We start from the raw sequence: 21,020 nt of genomic DNA, 5'->3' as shown, positions 1-21,020 counted from the left end.
GCTATATTATTCTATTCCTAGAACATTCTTGAAATGACAAAATTATAGAGATGGAAACAGATTACTGGTTGCCAGGGGTTACAAGGGGGTGGTGACAGGAAAACAGAAAGGGTGCCTATAAAAAAAGGGAAACATGAGGGATCCTTACAGAATGGAAATGTTCTGTATCTTAATTGCATTAATGCCAATATCCTAGTTGTGATACTGTATTATAGTTTTCCAAGATGTTATCACTGGGGGACACTGGGTAAAGAGTACAGAGGATTTCTCTGTATCATTTCTCACAAGTGCTTGTCACTCTACAGTTACCTCAAAATTAAAGGTTTAATTTAAAAAATTGATTTTGAGTGGTGCCTGGGTGGCTCAGTCAGTTACGTGTCAGACTTTGGCTCAGGTCATGATCTCCAGATTTGTGAGTTTGAGCCCTACGATGGGCTTTGCACTGATAGCGTGAAGCCTACTTTGGATTCTCTGCCGTCTTCTCTCTCTGCCCTTCCCCCACCAGCGTTCTCTCTCAAAAATGAACATTTACAAAAATTGAATCTGAGATGGAATGTCACTGAAAACAACATTCTGCATGATTAAAATAGTGAATTAGAACTGTTAAACTGGTATCCATAAGATCCTTTCAAACATACCACGAAGTTGACTTTTCTATGAAAAAGTGCTTTTTGTGTCTTCTGCACAGATGAAAGCCAAGATTCCTAGCCTACCCTTACAGGACGAGATGATGGGGTGACTACTATTTGTCTGCTCAGCAGCACAGTCATTAGGATGATTATGGAGGTCTCATGAACCACCAAATAGTTCACAGAAATTACTAGCAAATGGAAAAACAAAACCCTATACAAACTTAGCTAAGAGATTTTCAGTCCAAGTTGGTTGCCAGCTGCGGAGAAACCTCCACAGAAGTTTTCACCACAAGCTCACAGTGATTAAAACACCACGTGCAAAAATGCACCCTCTGAAGGATATTCAGGTCCCAAGGACTCTGGGCAGTCTGCTTCTTAGCCAATTAAAATCCAACCATAAAGGAAATATAGTTCCTCATGCCTAAACACTATTTTTGTTTATGGGGGAAAGGCTGAAACCAACTCCATACCATTTTTAACTCCTATGAAAGAACTTTTGACAAATTTATTTTAGACTAACTGAAAGTAAAAGAATTACTGATAAACTTAAAATTCCTTTACACGCCCTCTCCCGATCCCATTCCCACACTACCTCCCCTAGGGGTAAACCATTTACCATGAACTTCTCTCATGTCCATTCCATCAAGTTTTTTATAAATTCAGGTGTGTTTACACACATGCAAAATTTACACAAACGGTATCATATTGTATCTTTCTGTAAACCTGTCCTCCATCATTCAGCATGTTTTTTGAGATTTTATTCATGTTGACATTAATGTACCTTATTTCACTGATTTTTAACATCTAATATGCAACTGTACAGACCTATCACATTTTAGTTCTCCATTCCTCAACTGATGGGCATGTAGACGGTGTCCCATTTTTACCAAGAAATATGAAAGATGATCTCTGAATACACTCAAAAAAAGAACTGCTATGATATATGATAGTCTTCATTCCATTCAGTGGTTCTACTCTGTAATTCTGATGATAAGGCACAAGGAAGTTTCAGTTAGAGAAATATATATATATATTTTTTAATTTTTTTTTTAATGTTTATTTATTTTTGAGAGTGAGACAGAGTGTGAGTGGGGGAGGAGCAAAGAGAGGGAAACACAGAATCTGAAGCAGGCTCCAGGCTCTGAGCTGTCAGCACAGAGCCCGATGCAGGGCTCGAACTCACGAAACGTGAGATCATGACCTGAGCTGAAGTCAGACGCTTATTGACTGAGCCACCCAGGCGCCCCGAGAAATATATATATATATTTTATATATATATATATATATATATATTTTTTTTTTTAAACATTTATTTATTTTTGAGACAGAGAGAGACAGAGCATGAACGGGGGAGGGGCAGAGAGAGAGGGAGACACAGAATCGGAAGCAGGCTCCAGGCTCTGAGCCATCAGCCCAGAGCCTGACGTGGGGCTTGAACTCAGGGACCATGAGATCGACCGTGAAGTCGGACGCTTAACCGACTGAGCCACCCGGGCGCCCCCCGAGAAATATATTTTTGATTGTACATTCACTAAACATTCAACAAATATCAGAATGGTTACTATGTGTTAAGGTACTATTACCAGGAAGCTTTTTTCCCTAATAGACTTTATTTTTTACAGCAAGTTTAGGTTCACAGCAAAACTGAAGATAGAGATTTCCATATACTCCCCCACCTCACATGCACAGCCCCCCACTATCAATACTCCCCCTCCTCCCCACCCTCCAGAGTGGTACATCTGTTACAATAGAGGAGCCTACACTGCCTTATCATTATCACTCAAAGCCCCTACAGGTTACTTTCGGGTTCACTCTTGGTGTTACACATTCTACTGGTTTGGAAAAAATGTATTATGACATGAATTCACCATTACAGTGTCATACGGAGTAGTTTTACTGCCCTAAAAACCCTCTGTGCTCTGCCCATTCATCCCTTTCTCCCTCTAACCCCCTCAACTTTCATATTACCTGTTAACTGTCGCCCTCTACATTTATTTACACACTTAGTAATAAATCCCATTACTACCTCTTCCTTTCTCTGGTCTCTAAAGATCAGAGGTACTACCATCCTATCAGAGGCCAACCCACAATCCACTCATGCCTAAGGTTCCCCCACCTCTACTGCCAGGATCTTACTCTATTAGCCAAATCTCTCATTTATGTGTAACTTTTACTTTGTTCTAGACCCTTTCTCTTTGCATCTACAGTAAAGCAAGGGCTGACAAACCACAAATCTAGCCCAATGCCAGTTTTTGTAAATAAAGTTCATTTCCAAATTGTCTATGGTTGCTTCTGCACTGCTGTATGAACCTTTAATAAAAAGTTTACCAACCCCTGCACTAAAATCTCTCTTATCATGAAAACACAAACAACCTCCAACAAAACCCTTCCTGGTACTAGAGTTTCACTGTCATCCACTACCTCTCCTCCATTCCTATCCTTACTTACTTTTTAAAAAAACACATTAGGGGTGCCTGGGTGGCTCAGTCGGTTAAGCGTCCGACTTCGGCTCAGGTCACGATCTCGCGGTATGTGAGTTCGAGCCCTGCGTCGGGCTCTGTGCTGACTGCTCAGAGCCTGGAGCCTGTTTCAGATTCTGTGTCTCCCTCTCTCTCTGACCCTCCCCCGTTCATGCTCTGTCTCTCTCTGTCTCAAAAATAAATAAACGTTAAAAAGAAAAATTAAAAAAAAAACCCACACATTAAAAAAGCATACTGTTTTCCAACCCTCATTTACTCAACTTACTGCAATATGGTTACTATTCTAAGATTTCTAATGAAACTGGTCTTTTATTTTTAATGTTTATTTTTGACAGAGAGAGACACACACAGAGTGTGAGCTGGGGAGGGGGAGAGAGAGACAGAATCTGAAGCAGGCTCCAGGCTCTGAGCTGTCAGCATAGAGACTGGTGCGGGGCTTGAACCCACGAACTCTGTGATCGTGACATGAGCTGAAGTTGGATGCTCAACCAACTGAGGCCACCCAGGCGCTCCTCTAATGAAACTGCTCTTAATTACCAGACAGCAAATGCTTCAGCCTCTTGTGACCCAGAACTCTCTTCTCTCAGTCTCTTTCATGCGCTTTTGTTTCTTCTTAGAAGTTGGAGGAGTTTCCGTTTCCCAGATTCCTATTCATTCCACTGCGCTTTTCAGGTCTACAGATTTTTCCTAGATATTTCATGCACCCTCAAAATGTTTAACAACCATATGCTTATAGCTTCCAAACACAGACCTTCTCCCTAAGCTTTAACCTGGTATAAAACCAACTTCTCTTAGGCATTTCTACAAAACACTTCGTATTTAACATAGTCCAAATGGAACCAACCATCTTTTCCCCCAGTCAACTAGCTTTTGCTCCCATATCTTCTCTGTTGGGAACACTACTTCCACCTTCCTTCCCAGTTACCCAACCCCAAATCCTGGAAGTCTTTCGATGACTCTTTCTCCATTCAATTCTAATCACATGTCCTGTGGATTTTATTTCAATCAATCAGTTTATTTCTTTATTAAGTAGGCTCCATGCTCAGCGTGGAGCCCAATGTAGGGCTTGAACTCACAACCCTGAGATCATGACTTGAGCTGAGATCAAGAGTTAGATGCTTTTACTGACTGAACCACCCAGGCACCCCTATTTCAATTTATTATTTTAAGTCTGCCCTGTATTCTGTATGCCATTCTTTTTTTAAAGATTTTATTTTTTTAAGTAATCTCTATACCCAACATGGGGTCTGAACCTACAACCCCGAGATCAAGAGTCACAAGCTCCATTGACTGAGCCAATGGGACCCCTCTGTGTACCATTCTTACCATTACTGTCCCGGACTAACTAACCAACCTCTAACCTGGCCTTCCTACCTTTATTCACATATGCCTCTGCTCCTTTTTTTCTACATGGGCTGCCAGTAGAATCCTTCCATCTTAAAATCCCTCCATTATTTATAGCTTAAAATCTAAGTTTTTAAATGACGTTCAAGAACTTTTAGCATCTGGTCCATGCCTCTCTTCTCCAGTTTAATTTCTGACCACTCTTTGTTTCACATTCTGCTTTCACCTCTAGGATGCTTTTGCTACAACTTCCAAGTGCTTCTGTAATACCTGACACAAACTGTAACATTACGTTCACCAGCTGATATGCCTGTCTTCTTCCTCTCCTCCCTAACTAGACTGTAGGCTCTTTGAAGGCAGTAACTGTGTCTTATTTATCTTGTTCCTCCACTAGCACAATACCTGACTCGTGGCAGATGTTCAATTAGTAATTTGTTGAATGACCCTATTACCCTTCAGAGCCTCTGGACTTTCCAGCCTTATTCCTACAACCAACCAGTTGCAAAGTTTGATCAGTAGCTTTAGGACTTGTAAATTACTTCCATTTATTTTTCAAAGCTCTCAGTTTAGTTAATTATCTCCTACCCAATTCATGTAATTGCCTCTTTAACACTTACCCCAGAACAGTACAAAATAGCTTCCCAAGCTGCTTCTCTTTCTCCTGTATCCAGCCTAAGTTTCCTAACCCTAGTGATGGTTAGGTTATCCCTAGTTTAAAAGCTGTCAGTAGGTTCTAATCACTTACAGAATTTCATAAAAATGTGGCAAGGTATGTATCATTCATTTATTTACTGAGTGCCAAGCATGTTGCTAGAGCTACAAAAATAAAAACTTCACGGTTCCTTTCTTTAAGGAATATGGCCTACAAGGGGAAGATCCTGTCGTTAATGGATTCCACACACGTGTAATGTTTACCTCTCCACTAAACTGTTCACCTATCTTCCCTCCTTGACACCTTTTTCGTGGTGTTCTCGTCATGAGCCTCCCTTACTCTTTCACTGGCAACCGTTCTGTTCTTCTCTAAACACACTTAGTTGCTGTTATAATATATCAACTATTATAGTAATTCTGATAAGAGAAAAGAACTGTGTTTTCTTATCAGTGCCTAATAGTGCTTTCCACATATTAGAATCCTCAATAATTTGTGGAAAGAAAAAACAGTGATATAGAGAAGGCATGCAGGCACAATGATTAAAGCAAGTATGATCAGAATGGCTCAGAAGCAATTCTACCACTGGATGTGTTTATGATACAGAATGTACCCTCCAGTAATTCTAACATAGTTGGGTGCACAGAGAAATAGACATACCCGCCAATGCCTTTACTCACTTTTTGATCATCAGGAATTGGTTCCTGGGACTTTAGAAGTGAAGCTCTTTCTTCATCTACCCAATTTCCCCACTCTTCTGCTGGAGCATTCCAATCAGAGCTGGGATCAGCAGAAGACAGACCATCTAAAATTTAACAGTGCGAATTAGGTATCTATCATTTCTGCCAAAAACTAAAATGCAAAAACTAAAGTTCCTTATGTTGAACTAAGTTGTAACTATAAACTATTGTTCTTCCTTCTCCCAAGCATATTTTAAGAGCTAGAAGAGAACCCAGTAACATGATGGTAAAAACCTTTGTCAAACTCCTGCTAGGCACATCATATGGCTAATTAAATGGAATTTCTAAAAAATCCCAGAAAACTTAAGAATTACCTGTTTAATTTCACTCCCCCTAATTCCTTTGTTACCTATCTCCTAATTTTGCTCTCTTTTCACTGTTTAGGTCTAACTTGGTTTGGGACTTGGTCATTACAGTTTTGTAACTGATTTATTTTCTAGGGTACAGAAGTAACCAATCTTTAACAGCAGTGCCAAAATTATACTCCCACCTGTCCTTTTACATCATGTCTCCTGCCCTTTAGCAGCTTTTCAAGACTACATTCCTCTTGAAATTCACCAAGTCATGACAGAATAATGTCTTCTTTCCTCTTTTTTTAAAAAAAATAATTACTTCATTACTTTTAATGGCTACAACCTCTTCCTCCTTTAATACTTAATAACTTGTACCTTCTTACATTTTCCAGATCATTCAATGCTACTTTTATTATTTCAAAATAGGCCAAGTCACTTTCAGGGTTTCTATCGTCTATTCTTAAGAATAAATTTTTATTCTAGACTCCTAGATTCCTTTCTTTCACTCCAGAGAATTTTACTTCCTTGCTTATTCTAAAAAGGGAAAAACAATCTTTGGCTTTATCCTGGTTAAGTAGCTCTCAAAGTCAATTCTTGCCCCCTCCCTGGATTTCATAAACGCTTCCACATCTACTTCTGCAATGATTACTTATAGCCAGGTTTCATTCCCAGTGGTTTAAGATGATAGATATTAAGCTTTATTTCTAAATGGTTAACAAGTCATTCTATAATTGCTCCAATGAAAAATCCAATCTTTTCCCATTAATGTCAAATGCTACTTTTATTAACTAGTAAGTTTTTTCATACACTTCAGTCTGTTTCTAGAATTTCTACCCTATTTCACTGATATATTCCTGGAATGGTGCCATATATAATTCTGTAATACCTGTTAGTAACTAGAATGACAAATCTGCCTGCATCCTTATTTTCTCTGCTATTCTTATTTTTTCATGTGAACTCCATTATTTTTGTTTAAAGGGGAGGTATTATGATACCACATGAAGGCTTTAAAACCAATGTTTTAGAAGAATATAATAATCTGGGAAAATGCTCAAAGTAAAAAAAAAAAAAGACAAAACTGTAAGACAGGATACCAAATTTATATGAAGAAGAGATTAAAGAAAATAATACATTAACAACAGATATATCTTGTCACTGGAATTACAGGAATTTCACCTTATTAAGCACTTACTATGTACTAGAACTTGAGCTGGGCAGGTACTAGAGATAGAAAAATGAGAACAATATACTTCCTCCCCACATGGAGTTCCTGGTCTTATCTATTTAGAGGTGAAGATAGGTAAGTACAAGAGACAATTAAGTACAGAGAGAAAGATTCTATCATGGGGGTGTGGAGAGGGAGAAGAGGGCTCAAACAGTAGAGGATGGAGACTGAAAACATAGGAATTTATAGTCTAGCGGAAGAAAAACACGGAACAGTTGATTACAAGTGTGAAGTATATTACAATAAAGGAAGATCCTTCTTAAATTTACTACCAGGAGCAGGTATCCGGAGGCATTATTACATAGTAGTAACATAGGGGTTAAGAGCATGGACCTTAGAATCAAACAGATTCACATCTGAATATTGGTCTGCCCCTACCACTTAACAACTATGTGATTTGGGTCAGATTTCATAATCTTAATGGGCTATATACTAACTTCATAGGAGTGCTGAGAAGATTATAGTAGATACATTTAAAGTAGTACACAGCAATGCAGTAAATGCTCAATAAATGGTAGGTGTAGTGTTTATGTATCACTGATGACATAACAATAGAAAGTCAGTTTCTAAGCTATCGGGCATAGACAACTAAAAATGTATTTCTTACAATCCTGATAAATCTCTCAATAAGATACACTGGTATGTCTTAATGTGGAAATCATTTTTATAAATACAGATGTCGAACCAATTGCTCATCTTACATTAAGCATTCATTAGCAACACCGTTAAGAGATTTGAATGTCACAGATTTTGCTTAAACCTCACAAATAAGAAATGCAGATCTGGAAAATTTCTCTTCATAAGCTAGTCTCTAAGGCCTCTTGTCAGAAAGGAAACTTTATTTTCTTTTAAAAGAAAAAAAGTCTAGACACGTGAGTGGGCAACATACTAACATATAAACAAACTATTTTCTTAATAAATACGGTGGTGGGAGGAGATAAGGGGTAAAAATCTCGTAAAGTATTTAGTAACATTATTTTTTTAAAGGCTTATATAACCAGAAAGTCTGGGGAATGAATGTAGCCTATGATTTAACTTCTTAAAGAACATTAACAGCAGCACAAATCTCTACTGGCTTTATAAAGCTTTCTGTTGATTGTTCCAAGTTTACTGATTTTAGGTTAGTTTCTTTTTTGAATATTAACTGGAATAAATAAAACTACTTTATAAAACAACAGATAACCTAAACATAAAAGCTGTCACCAGAAGACTTCTCAACACATAATTCTTTTTTATTTTTTAATGTTAATTTATATTTGAGAGAGAGAGAGAGAGAGCATGAGCAGGGGAGGGGCAGAGAGAGCGAGTGGGAGACACAGAATCTTAAGCATGCTCCAGGCTCTGAGCTATAAGCACAGAGCACGACATGGGGCTCGAACTCACAAGCTGTGAGATCATGACCTGAGCTGACGCTGGACGCTCAACTGACTGAGCCACCCAGGCGCCCTCTCAACACATAATTCTTAAGAGTCATGAGCCCTAATATGCTAATAAAATTTCTTTCCCTTAAGGAAACGATGTAGTATGGTTTCATCCATTGTATAGTTTTTTCCATTTATAATAGAGTAACTTCTCATTTCTCAAAAGTCTCCCACAGTTTGCCAGTATCTTTTCAAAGGGCCATATTAGTGTCCTTTCAAAATGGTAAAGAATTTATCTATTTAATTTGTGTGAAAAATGTTTTAAGTTTAAGCATCTCATAACTAATCTCTATTTTACCTCAGTAAAAAAACAGCTGTCAGCTGTTTCTGACCAGAACTTACTTTAGTACTGACTTTAATAAAACAACTATGCTAGAAAGACGTTTTCTAGTGTTCAGACAATACTAACTAGCCCCACTGCATAGACTAATTTTGCCCCAAGAAGAGTATCAGCAGCACCATAGCACTTACTATTTACTGAATATTCAGGCAGTGTTCTCAATGCTATATATGTACTTTATCATTTAATTCTCTCAACTGTGGGAGAAGAGCTACTCTTTACAGATGAGGAAACCGAAGCACAGAATGACTATGCACCTGCATAAGAGCAAACCCAGGTAGTCTGTCCTTGAAGCTCATGCTCTTAACCCCTTTATATGCTGCAGCAAATTCATTCATACTCTGCTGTGAATTCATAATCTGACTTTTTACAGGGGTTATGATGATGGCTGTTCCTTTACGATCAATTACAAGACTATCAGTCTTTAAAAAAATGTTACCTTCTGTACTATAGCATCTTAACTTTATACTCAAGTGTTGCCTTCTTGTCAGATAATGAGGTCAATGCCTCAAACAAGAAGGTCAACATATTAATCACATCACATTGTTAAATGGAGAGCTAGTGTGTGTGTATACAAACACATATACACATACTTTGTGGATTAGTAATCTCAAATACTAAATCATGCATTTTATAAATTTAGAAGGAATACTTCAGTTCACTGAATACCAAAATCAGACACATTAAAGATAACAAAAAATAGAATTCAGAGAAAATGAGGTTGGTTAAACTCAAGTAACTCGGACTTAAAAGACTGATGGGGCGCCTGGGTGGCTCAGTCGGTTCAGGGCCCGACTTCGGCTCACGTCATGATCTCGCGGTCCGTGAGTTCGAGCCCCGTGTCAGGCTCTGTGCTGACAGCTCAGAGCCTGGAGCCTGTTTCAGATTCTGTGTCTCCCTCTCTCTCTGACCCTCCCCTGTTCATGCTCTGTCTCTGTCTCAAAAATAAATAAACGTTAGAAAAAAAAAAAAGAAATTAAAAAAAAAAAAAAAAAAAGACTGCCAACAGCCTAACAAATGAGACAGTGTGGAAAGATGGACGGTGTTGATACTTTTTACTTTCAACAGAGTTCCGTGGATACACACTTTTTTTCAGTCTTTTATTTTAGCAGTCTATGGTGTTTTTCACATTACAAGAATTCTAAAACAGATAAAAGTGGAGTCATTCTGTCCAAGTAGGGAAGCCCAGAACCCGGAAGGCTCAGTTTTCCTCAGCTTCAGCCCAGAGCTGCCCAGATTCTTCACTACTACTCTCTTACAATCATTCCTATAAACACTCTTCACTTCTATTCTGTACATAGCTGAGCATTCTTCTCCATAATTTACAAAAAGCTTTCACATGCATTTATTACCACATTAAAACCTCACAACAATCTACAGAAGTAGTATGCCACATTATTTGTTCCATTTTACAGTTCAATTAATCTAGATTCCAAGGTAAGTCTGAGCCACAGGAAGTATTACATTTTAAAGTGAGGACCAGAACTAGGAAATACCTTCTAAACTAGTATGCCAACCCCACATCCCTAGTCTTTAGCCAGGAGCTCAAGACTTTTCACTGCCTAACCTACCTTTCCAAACTCACTTCCCTTGATCTGTAAGAACTGTGCTTCAGCTCATCTACAAAGACTAAGTAATCCAGGGGCTAATTTTTGTATTGTGTTGCAAGTTTTTTAATTAAAATAAAAATTTTTTTTTAATGTTTATTTATTCTTTATTCTTGAAAGAGAGACATAGTGTGAGTGGGAGAGAGGCAGAGAGAAACAGAATCGGAAGCAGGCTCCGGGCTCTGGAGCTGTCAGCACAGAGCCTGCCGTGGGCTCGAACTCCTGAACCGGGATCATGACCTGAGCTGAAGTTGGATGCTTAACTGACAGAGCCACCCAAGCGTCCCACTATGTTGCAAATTTTACCTTAGAGATTACAACCATCCCTAAGGCTGTACCATATGGTGGGTAAGAGCTTGAACTCTGGAGCCAGACTACCACCTCCTGCACTTAATTGTGTGACCTAGGTTAGATAACTTTTCTTTGCCTCAGTTTCTTCATCTGGAAAGTGTGGGGGAAAAAAAGACCTACTTGGTAGAACTGTTATAAGCATTCAACAGAACATACAAAACTTACACGAGGGCCTGGCACATGGTCAAGGGTTTGCATTTCTTATCATCACTACTACTGAACACCTGCATGTAAAGCACTGCACTAAGTACTGAGGATGGAAGAGTAATTGAGAGTTCCCATTTCTAGTGGGTTTGTTTCATTTCATTCCTTCAACTCAAAGAAACCATAATGTCAAAAAAAATTTTTTCTTCTCACACTGGCCACATGGTGGAAAAGTCCACAAAGTAACATAAAAGTGCTAAATAAACAGTAGAAAAGGATGTGCTGTAAAATTTTTGAGAAAGAAGTACATTCTGAGGTTTGAGGTGCTGGGGGGAAAAAATCTCGGATTTTTTAAAAAGAAGGTGCTATAAGTTTTCTGAACATAAAAACTGTATTTTTTTCCCCTTCCTCTCTTTTTTTTTTTTTTCCCAGAACTCTTGCCTTTAACCTTCCACTGGGAATCAGGCTAAGAAAACAGTTTTCTAATATAAAATTTGCATACCTCACAAACTAAAAGCCATTCCTGCATATTATATTCACTCTATTATGCTAAAACTAAGAAATAGAACATTCATTTAAAACAAAAAATAGAAAAAACAGAAAAACTATAAAGCAACTATAAGAAAGTCATGTTTAAATACTGCCTCAATTACAGAAAGTGAATTTAAATTCTACAGTTATTGAGTAATTAGCTTATAAGTAGTACACATTTGGTATTATATTACTATGACCTAAGGGGTGAAAATTAGGATTAAAATTAAAACCTAAAAGCATGAATTTAGGGTGCTAGGAAGAAAATTCTAAAAAACAAAAACAAAAGCAAAAGCATAATTTTTAAAAGGACATACTTAACCCAGACCATTCATCATCGATATAGGGTTGATTACGGCTAGCATCCCACTGATAATCAGAAGTGGTAGAATGAGAAACTGGCTCAGCAGTAGACCCTTAAATGAAAACGAATGCAATAAAATTAAAAATGGAATTTTCTAGCGATGTTTCATAACAATAGTTCTATACTTTGCACACGGAGACTAAATTATTTTTTACTTCCCCTAAAAGGAAAAATTCAGACATTAGAAAGAGTTAAGATAAGGAAAAGTAGAATTGAGGGTAATTTCAGATTAAGCATGATAATCACTTGATCTAATTCACGGATTAGAACTACATTTTGTCCCTAGTTTTTGTCTTTATGATACGTATTTTGTCTTTTATAATACGTATTTCAAACTGAGTATCTACAAATTTCAAAAAAATCCAAAAAAAGTTCTTTTATTTTTGTTCTCAATGAAAAATAATAAAGCACAAAAGAAATCCTGAATGTTTCAAGGGTACACCTATATCCTGAGAGCCCCGAAGGAGAGAACTAGAAAATGTCTGGGTTCGCTAGAACCTTATGCCTAAGGAAAAGTTAAAGACCTAGATGATTACCTAGAGAGGTGAGGCAGAGAGAAGTCAGAGGCAGGAGAGTTGTGCTGATGGTCGAGAGACCATGGTAAGTTCAGGTGTGTTTAAAGAGAAGCGTCTACCTTCGTCTGAATTTCTTCTGTTTTCATTTTTTTGGGAGGAAGGAGAAAATGGGGTCACAGAGTCCTTACAATCTGATGAAAGCTCTGATGGACTACTGCCCGGAACATAACACAAAATTTTGCATATAATTTTGGGGGCTCAGAAACTCATGGATGCCAGGTGAAAAGCCCTTGTTCTATAGCCATAAATTCATTATCTATCAGGGATATCTATACCTCAGACTTTCTCAATCAGAATTTCCATATGTCCTGGAAAGCTTGGGAGACTCTGATACTCCCTTAGGACTCAGAGCCACTGACAGAAAGAAATGCGTAAGAAAACCTGTTAGTATAAAAGACTTACATACAACCATGTCCTCTTGTGAAAGTCCTTCCTAACTTACACATTTCACTTGGTTATAGATTATCTTAGCAGCCTTCCTCTAACTTACCAGCTCGTAACTCTTAATATAATGGCTTGATATATAGTCAAAGTTACATACTTTTTAATATAAATTTTGACAAGTAGAATAGCCCTATAAATCCATATATAATTAGCATATTAACTGCTTACTAAAGTAAGCACTAAATAACACTATTGCTATTTTTTTAGCCGCCAATGCTGCTTTCTCTGAATATATGAAGAGAATAGCATCTGCATTGCACCAAGTCATCAAATGAAAGAGGCAATTAATTTGTATCTGTAGAACTGAAATGCAGTCTATGAGACCAGGGGTTGGTAAACTATGACCCATGGGCCAAAGGTAAACTCACTTTTTTGTGTGGCCCATGAGCCAAAACCAGTTTTTATATTTACAAATGGTTGGGAAAAAAAATCAAAATAATAATATTTCAAAATCAGACAGTCATCTGTTTATGCATCCTCTCCGGCTGCCTTCCTGCTACAATGTCGAATTAAGTAGTTCCACAGAGACAGTATGGCCCACAAAGCCTAAAATATTATTGTGCCCTTTATGGAAAAAAATCTACGAACGGCTATTCTAGTGACTCCAGACACTGTGGAGCTACATAATTAGTACACTGGGTCCATGAAGTCTGACATGAACCAAATGTTACAAACTAAACACCTCCCATATTTATGTAGTATTTGTTAAGTACATATGACTTCTACATGATTAATAACAGGCATATTCACTTAAGTACTGCTGAATTGATAATAGTTTATTAGTAATACTGTATTTTCTACATCAACAGATACTCTAAGTAGAGTTCTTATGTGAGGTTCTACATAACCTGAAAGGCTCAGCTATAAACTCATGATGAACAAAATAGATAAAAGGGCAAACAGAAATAAAAGGCAAACTGCAAGTAGAAGCATGGCAGAAATACGCTAGTAACAGCAAAGTATCGTGACCCTAAAGGGAAGGAAGGCCTTCTATTTGCGTTCCTGTCCGTGTGCCAAGGCACTTTCAGTTATGTTAGGTCACAGAATCTTCCCATCTCCACTACAGAAAGGAACCACTTGCAGATAAAAATTTAGGTCTTTCTTTCTCCCCCTTTTGTTAAGGCCTCTGCTATTTTCTACATCTATTACTTATGTTGATAGCAGCACTTGACTCTGGGTTATTTTCCAAATAGCAAGAGCTAAAATGAATTTAAACAGAAATTTTTTTGTTAACTAAATGAAAGACTGTTTTCACATACCAGAAACAGCAGAGTTAAGTGTGAGAGATGCAAAAGAAGCAGAATTCTGTTCAGAGGTATTCATTCCCCTATCCACACTAGACCAAGCAGCTGTTAAAATAAAGAACGTCACTTGGAACCTTCAATTTGCAAAAGAGAAGTTGAAAGATATGTACAGATTTAAACTACGATAACAATCTTAAAGATAACCTTAGTAATTAGGACCACAATATAGCAATAGCTACCATTTACTAAATGTCTATTATATTTGCCAAACTTCGTATCAACCACTTCTAATCCTTAGGGTAACCCTGCTAGGCAAAATTTCAGAGTAGTTAAGTGGCTTGCTGATAGCCAGAAAACAGCTGAGCCATAAATGAAACTTAAGCTGATTTCCAAAGCCTATGTATGCCTTTCTCCACTTTAGCCAGCTACCTTATTATTTAACTTTGGGTCAGGCACTGAACTTGGTACTTGACATTCATTATAGCCAATCCTCACAACTACTTAAATATGAGATTCATACAAGTTAAAGAACTAACCTAATTTCCATAAAAATCAGTATGTGGGAGAATGGGATTCACACCAAATAGGTCTGTCTGAACTAGTCCACACTCATTCCACTATACTGTACTATTTCCTTAACATTTTCAAGATATTTCTTACCTATAAATGAGTATTTTAAGGCACATACACTTCCTTGAGGCCAGTCACACCAGTCTCTTCTCAGTAACTCACTACAAACCCAATTTAATATAGTTCCCTCTCAATTTCAACAAAGGTCCCAATCCATCTAGGTGGGAACTCTAATCTGCTGCTTAATTTTATCTGTAGCAACATTAAGTACCATCAAATTTATGTCCTAATTATGAAAATGCTACATAGCTTTTATAAGTAAATTGCAAATATCTGGTAAGGCCATAGTTTTTAACATTACTCAATAAAACTACCATCTTTTGCTAAATATGAAAGGATGCTTTACAGCATAGACATTTATGCTTTCTTCATTGTTGAAATGAGGCTGGGAATTTAGGGAATGACTTCTTCCAAACAAATTTTGATATTTCTACACAATTCCTGGACATCGTACAGGAGAAAGGAAGAATGAGCTTGAGAAAAATTATCAGTAAACGATCTAAAGTTTGTTTCTTGGGGACATTAGTCAACCGGAGTCTTTCTAGACTGATGGAAACTGATGGAAAAATAATATAGGAAGAAACACGTCTTTTTTCCTACTTAAACACTAAAAACTCTAGTGTCTACTGCTCTCCCAAATATAAGAAATAAAACTAACAAAAGTATCTGCAACAAGCACAACAGAAAAGAGTATGTTTAATGCACAAGGAATTACAACTTGATAAAAAACAAGAAACAAAAAACAATAAGAGGCCATTAGACAAATGGGCAAAGAACACAGACAATTCATAAAAGAAGTAGAAATGATCAAGAAAGTTGTAAAAAATATGCAACCTCATTAGTGATCTTAAAAAGTTAACCGAACAATTGATGTATTTTTTGTTTATCAAGTTAGAAAATATTTTTAAAAATAAGAATACCCAATCTTGGTCAGCACATAATAAATGGCACTCTTACCAACGCTGACAGTATAAACCAAAGCTACCCTCTTAGAAAATACTTTGATAATATGTCATAGAGCACTGTACACATACTCCCTTTAACCCAATAACATCACTCCCAAGAATCTATCCTAAAGAAATAACCCAAAAACAAATATATTCAATGCAATGTCATTTACATGGTTAAAAAAGGGAAAAACTTCTCTTGATAATATGGGAATAGAAAAATGATTTATATGCTATGCTTACATAATGTATTATAGGGACTTTAAATAAAAATGCTTACAAATAGGAAAATGTTTATATTACAATATTAAGTGTGTTTGTGGGGACATAAAAATGAATATCCAATTTGGATTATGTAAAATATTGTACACAGGAAAAAAAAAAGATCATTAAAGAAATATAAAAAAACAGTGGTTGCCATTGTGCGGTGTGGTAACAGTGGGTTTTTCCTTTTCTTTTTGCAGTTTTCCATATAAAACATGGATTTCTTTTCCATAACACACACACACACACACACACACACACACACACACACACACACACAGACACATTGGAATTACGCTGCTTTATATTTGATGACTTTCAACAAGAATAAGCTTCTCAACTACTAGTCTTTATCTTTAAAATCAAGGGGAAAAATTATAAATAGGCATTCTGCAGACTGTAAAATAGTATAAAAATGAATACTGTAAACTACTTCTATTTATCATTTTCATTTACACTCAATAGCAGAACTGTTGAAATTAATCAAAAAGTCTGCTCACACATCACACTTATCACTAAACATATATAATTACAGCCCTTAGCTACGCTGGCAATCAAATGTGATGAAAGCACATGAGAACACAAGGGAGAGAGCAAAAAATACATTTGCTATTAGTTACTTTTTAGTTCCCACTTTGCTCCATGTAAAAAGGATATGAGATGTGTTAATTATTACTATTGTTTCTGTATGGCTTTACAAATTTTTCTACTCATGGAATTTTTTTTTCCATTCCTGGAAAATTCAAAATGTACCAGAAATAAGCAATTTTAAATAAACTTAAAATGTTCTCACACTTCTTACCAATGCCAGAAAATATTGAACGGTCACTCCAACTCCTTCCCCAGTCTTTTCCATTTGCATTAGCATCTCCAGTGTCTTGACCCCACGCAGATGGCTCATTTTTCCTCTTGCCTGCAGAAGCAGGTGAAACAGAGTTCCACTTCTCCTCACCTGCACTGATCTGTGAGGAGAGTTTTACAGACTTCTCATTCCAGCCTCCTCCATTTACAGTGAGGTTTTCGTTCATTCCTGAAGAAACTTAAAGAAAAGAAAAGAAGATTAAAAACTGATATGTGACTCCTTATTAAAACTGGGATATTATTAAATTTCTGTGATTGCTTGGTTTATATTTATCACTCATTTTCTCCCCTACTGTCTTCTAAATAGCTTGAGCTTCAAAGATAAAAATGAAGACTTTTAAAGGGGACATGACCACCACGGATGACTTTTAGTTTAAAAACTAAGAGGAGGCTTGAACTTTATATATTAATAATGTTTTCAACAGCAGAATGACTTGCTCAAAGAAAGTATAAAAGAGCAAACGGGGAAACAACACATATTCTGGTATACTCAGTATACTCACCCACTAAACATATGAAGATTTCTCCTTAGTTATTATGTTCTTTCTTTAAATATTTACACACACACACACACACACACACACACACACACACACACACACACAATGTATAAGGCAGTGATTCTAAAACCTGGCTGCACATTAAAATCAATTGAAAATTTTCTTAAAAGTAGACAACGGAGCCTCAACCCAGACTAATTAAAATCAGAATCTCGAGGGGTGCGTGCCTGGTTGGCTCAGGTCAGTGAAAAATGTGACTCTTAATCTTGAGGTTGTAAGTTTGAGCCCCACATTTGGCATAGATTACTTAAGAAAATAAAAAAAATCAGGGGCGCCTGGGTGACTCAGTCAGTTGGGCATCCGACTTCGGCTCAGATCATGATCTCCTGGTTTGTGGGTTCGAGCCCTGCGTCAGGCTCTGTGCTGACAGCTCAGAGCCTGGAGCCTGCTTCGGGTTCTGTGTCTCCCTCTCTCTCTGCCCCTCCCTCACTCATGCTCTCACTCTCTCTCTCTCAATAATATAGTAAACATTAAAAAAAAATTTTTTTTAAAAAGAAAAAAAATAAAATCAAATCAGAAGCTCTATGGGTGAAGCCCAGGCATCAGTATGTATGTGTGTATATATGTACGCACGCACATGTTGTGCGTGTTTTTCTAAGCTTCCTAAATGACTGTAACGTGTAGCCAGGATTGAGAATCATGGGAATGAAGGAAGCTGACAGAGTTAAAACAAGCCTGAAATAAGGTGCTTTTTCATTTCTGAATTTATAGTATACTACAACACTTTTAGTTTTTAGGTAAGATATACTACTCTACTTAATTCAATCTTTATCACAAATGAGTACATAAAATATATTTTCTAATTGTGGAGCACTGGGTAACTTCAGACTGTAGTCCATTTGTTGTAAAATATTTAATATTGTTAAAGAAGCAGTTTAAACGATGATAGGTATTAAGGTTTTTTCCTTAATAAACAGGGGTAAAGTCTTTTATCCCATATATTAAAACCAAGTCCTCCCCCCCCCACTCAAAATCCTTCTTTTCTCTATTGACTTAGACAATGCAAACAAGAATAAAAACTGCATATAAGCTATTACTAAAAGATTGCTTTTACATATGGGGGAGAGGGAGAAACAACTAGAACATACCAAAGCCTGTTAGAAGTGGGAATGATTTTTCTTTTTATCCATTTTCCAAAATGTCTGGATTGTGATTATATTACTTTAGTAATTATAAATCATTTCTAAGCCTTTTTTTTCCTTCTGTATCATTCATGTGAGGAAAGAGACATGTATATAAGTTTCTATTTTGATGGGCCTTCAATTTAAGTTACATGTAATTTCTCTCACCCTGAAGTGTAGAATCTCCTTTTCCAGACTTAAAGTTGCTAACTTGAACATTTAGATGAGAATCACCTGGTTGAAATAGAAATAAAATTTATTTAATACTAAACAGGCCACTATGCACATTAAATTAGGAGTTAACACACAATTTAATTTTCACTTATTTTTAATAAATTGCTTCAAGTACTAAATTCTTACACTGGAAAAGAGTCAGTTTTACCCACAACATACATGACATGTCCTTAGGGAACTGAGTTCTTTAGTTAACATATTCTTAGTCAACTAAAATGGCAATATAGGACCTGGAAAATTGCTCAAATATATGGAAAGTCTGCTGTTCAATAATGGTTATCAAGATTCTTTTCAGCAGAACTGGAGAACTGGGCTCTGTAATTGGATTCAACTTTGCCACCTCTCAACAATACCAGCTGCCTTTTCAATAATCCTGGAAGCAAACACATCCAACTTAAAAACACTGCCAGTATTTGGGACCAGGACTTAGGAAATATGGCAAGAGGGGCGAATACATGTTACAACAAAGATACTATTTCTCGAACACTAAAAAGCAGAATGATCACAATGTATTAAAAAACTAGCATGACACAGGATTGTGCAGCAAGGAAGGCATGCACAAGACAGCGAAAAGGGGTCACCAACAGAAGTGCTAAAGCATGGCTAATATGGGATAGTGAAAATGCATAAATAGACATTGTTGCTACACCAAAGCGATAAATTCCAGCAGGTCATCAAGCAAAAAAGTAAAAGGCTGAGAAAGTGGTCTAGGGACAAATGTGGGGTAGGGAGGCAATTAATAAAAAGGTGAAGGAAGAAAAGTCAATGCCCAAGTTGAACAGTATCACTCTGCAGACTGATGTTTCCAGGGTAAAATGATGGCAATGTAAAGAGCTACTAAGAAGCCATCAATATTGGATAGTCTGAGCATTTGAAATACTTGGGAAGACCATTAGCTCCACAACCTCTGAAGTTCCAGTCCAGCTTTATCAAACACCAAAGCATTCTCAAAAAGTTGGGGTGATAAGAAGTCCAAGACAGAGCCTGCACTATCCAGAACATGCTAGTTTCATCTTGGAATGCAAGCATCCAACATGCAGAATGGTGACAAACAATTCCACTTAAATGTCTTGTCCACTATAAAAATGGAGATGTAAGAGAGCTGGGGCAAAGCATTGCACACAAGGAAAAAGGCAACATCATTTTCTCATGTGACTCAAGGCAGAAAGGCAATTTTAATTTAAAAAGCCATTCATTAGGCGGTATGTAATGAGTAACACTGCTGGTTATCAGGTAAACCGATACATGGTCCACAATGCTCTCACGAAGAAGGGTATATCAGCACAATGATGTAAGCTGTTCAAAATAGTCAAATTTTTGACGTAATGATATTTTGTACATCTGATTAAAAGGAGCTGGATTTGATGTATGACTCTTATGTTCCACTAATATACCTTTATTCTTCTTGGAACCAACAGGAAATGATGCGGTTGTAAGTTGCTCGGTGGTAACTGTGATGGTATTTTCTATCCCAGGGATAGTTGAATCCAATGAACCAGAATCAGTCTGCACCTTATCACGTTTACGCTGCTGTCGTTTCTCTCTGTGACTAATTTTAGTTTCCCAGGCTCCTGACATAGCCCCAGAGAAAAAAGTGTTATTCAGTAAAGGGGAAGAAAAAAGTTGCAGGTTTTTTTTTTTTTTTGGGGGGGGGGGGAGGGCACACAAAATATCATGATAGTAAACTAAAAACCAAGTGTACTGATGATATTAACTTATCCTAAGAATTTACTCTAATCTCAGTATGTTGTTTCAGGCAGCTAACTGCCATTATTATTTATTCTGCTAATTTTTATCAACTCTGTCCTCTATGATTTATAAAAAAATGATAAATATATGTTATCTTATATATATTTTTTATCCTGCCAGACAGAATGGATAGGAGAGTATTATAAATAAGTACTAATAAATGGATTTATTTGGTGATGACAATAAAGGGCTTACTCAAGAATTTTGTACACAACCTTTTAGGGATAGTGTATTTAAGAATAGGGAAAAAATTAAAACCATAGTTCTAAG

At 36.9% G+C, this 21,020-nt stretch overlaps 1 protein-coding gene across 5 annotated transcripts in view; it reads right to left on the bottom strand.

Annotated features, from left to right (window-relative positions):
* The window catches only part of MTDH (metadherin), a 57,789-nt gene that overhangs the window by 10,681 nt on the left and 26,088 nt on the right, over positions 1-21,020 (bottom strand). Inside the window, exons 4-9 of one of the 5 annotated variants that reach the window (XM_058698664.1) lie at positions 20,396-20,572; positions 18,936-19,001; positions 17,028-17,264; positions 14,400-14,489; positions 12,075-12,173; positions 5,786-5,910 (exon numbers count right to left, since the gene is read on the bottom strand). In XM_058698664.1, the coding sequence (XP_058554647.1) occupies positions 5,786-5,910; positions 12,075-12,173; positions 14,400-14,489; positions 17,028-17,264; positions 18,936-19,001; positions 20,396-20,572 (794 nt within the window). The remainder of the gene's footprint in view (positions 1-5,785; positions 5,911-12,074; positions 12,174-14,399; positions 14,490-17,027; positions 17,265-18,935; positions 19,002-20,395; positions 20,573-21,020) is intronic. The other 4 variants (XM_058698666.1, XM_058698669.1, XM_058698665.1 and 1 more) reach the window with 4 other exon arrangements.

The sequence above is a fragment of the Neofelis nebulosa genome, chromosome 14, assembly GCF_028018385.1.
Source record: "Neofelis nebulosa isolate mNeoNeb1 chromosome 14, mNeoNeb1.pri, whole genome shotgun sequence".
Lineage (NCBI taxonomy): Eukaryota > Metazoa > Chordata > Mammalia > Carnivora > Felidae > Neofelis > Neofelis nebulosa.
The sequence above is the reverse complement of the archived record's forward strand: the minus strand, read 5'-3'. Positions and strand labels throughout refer to the sequence as shown.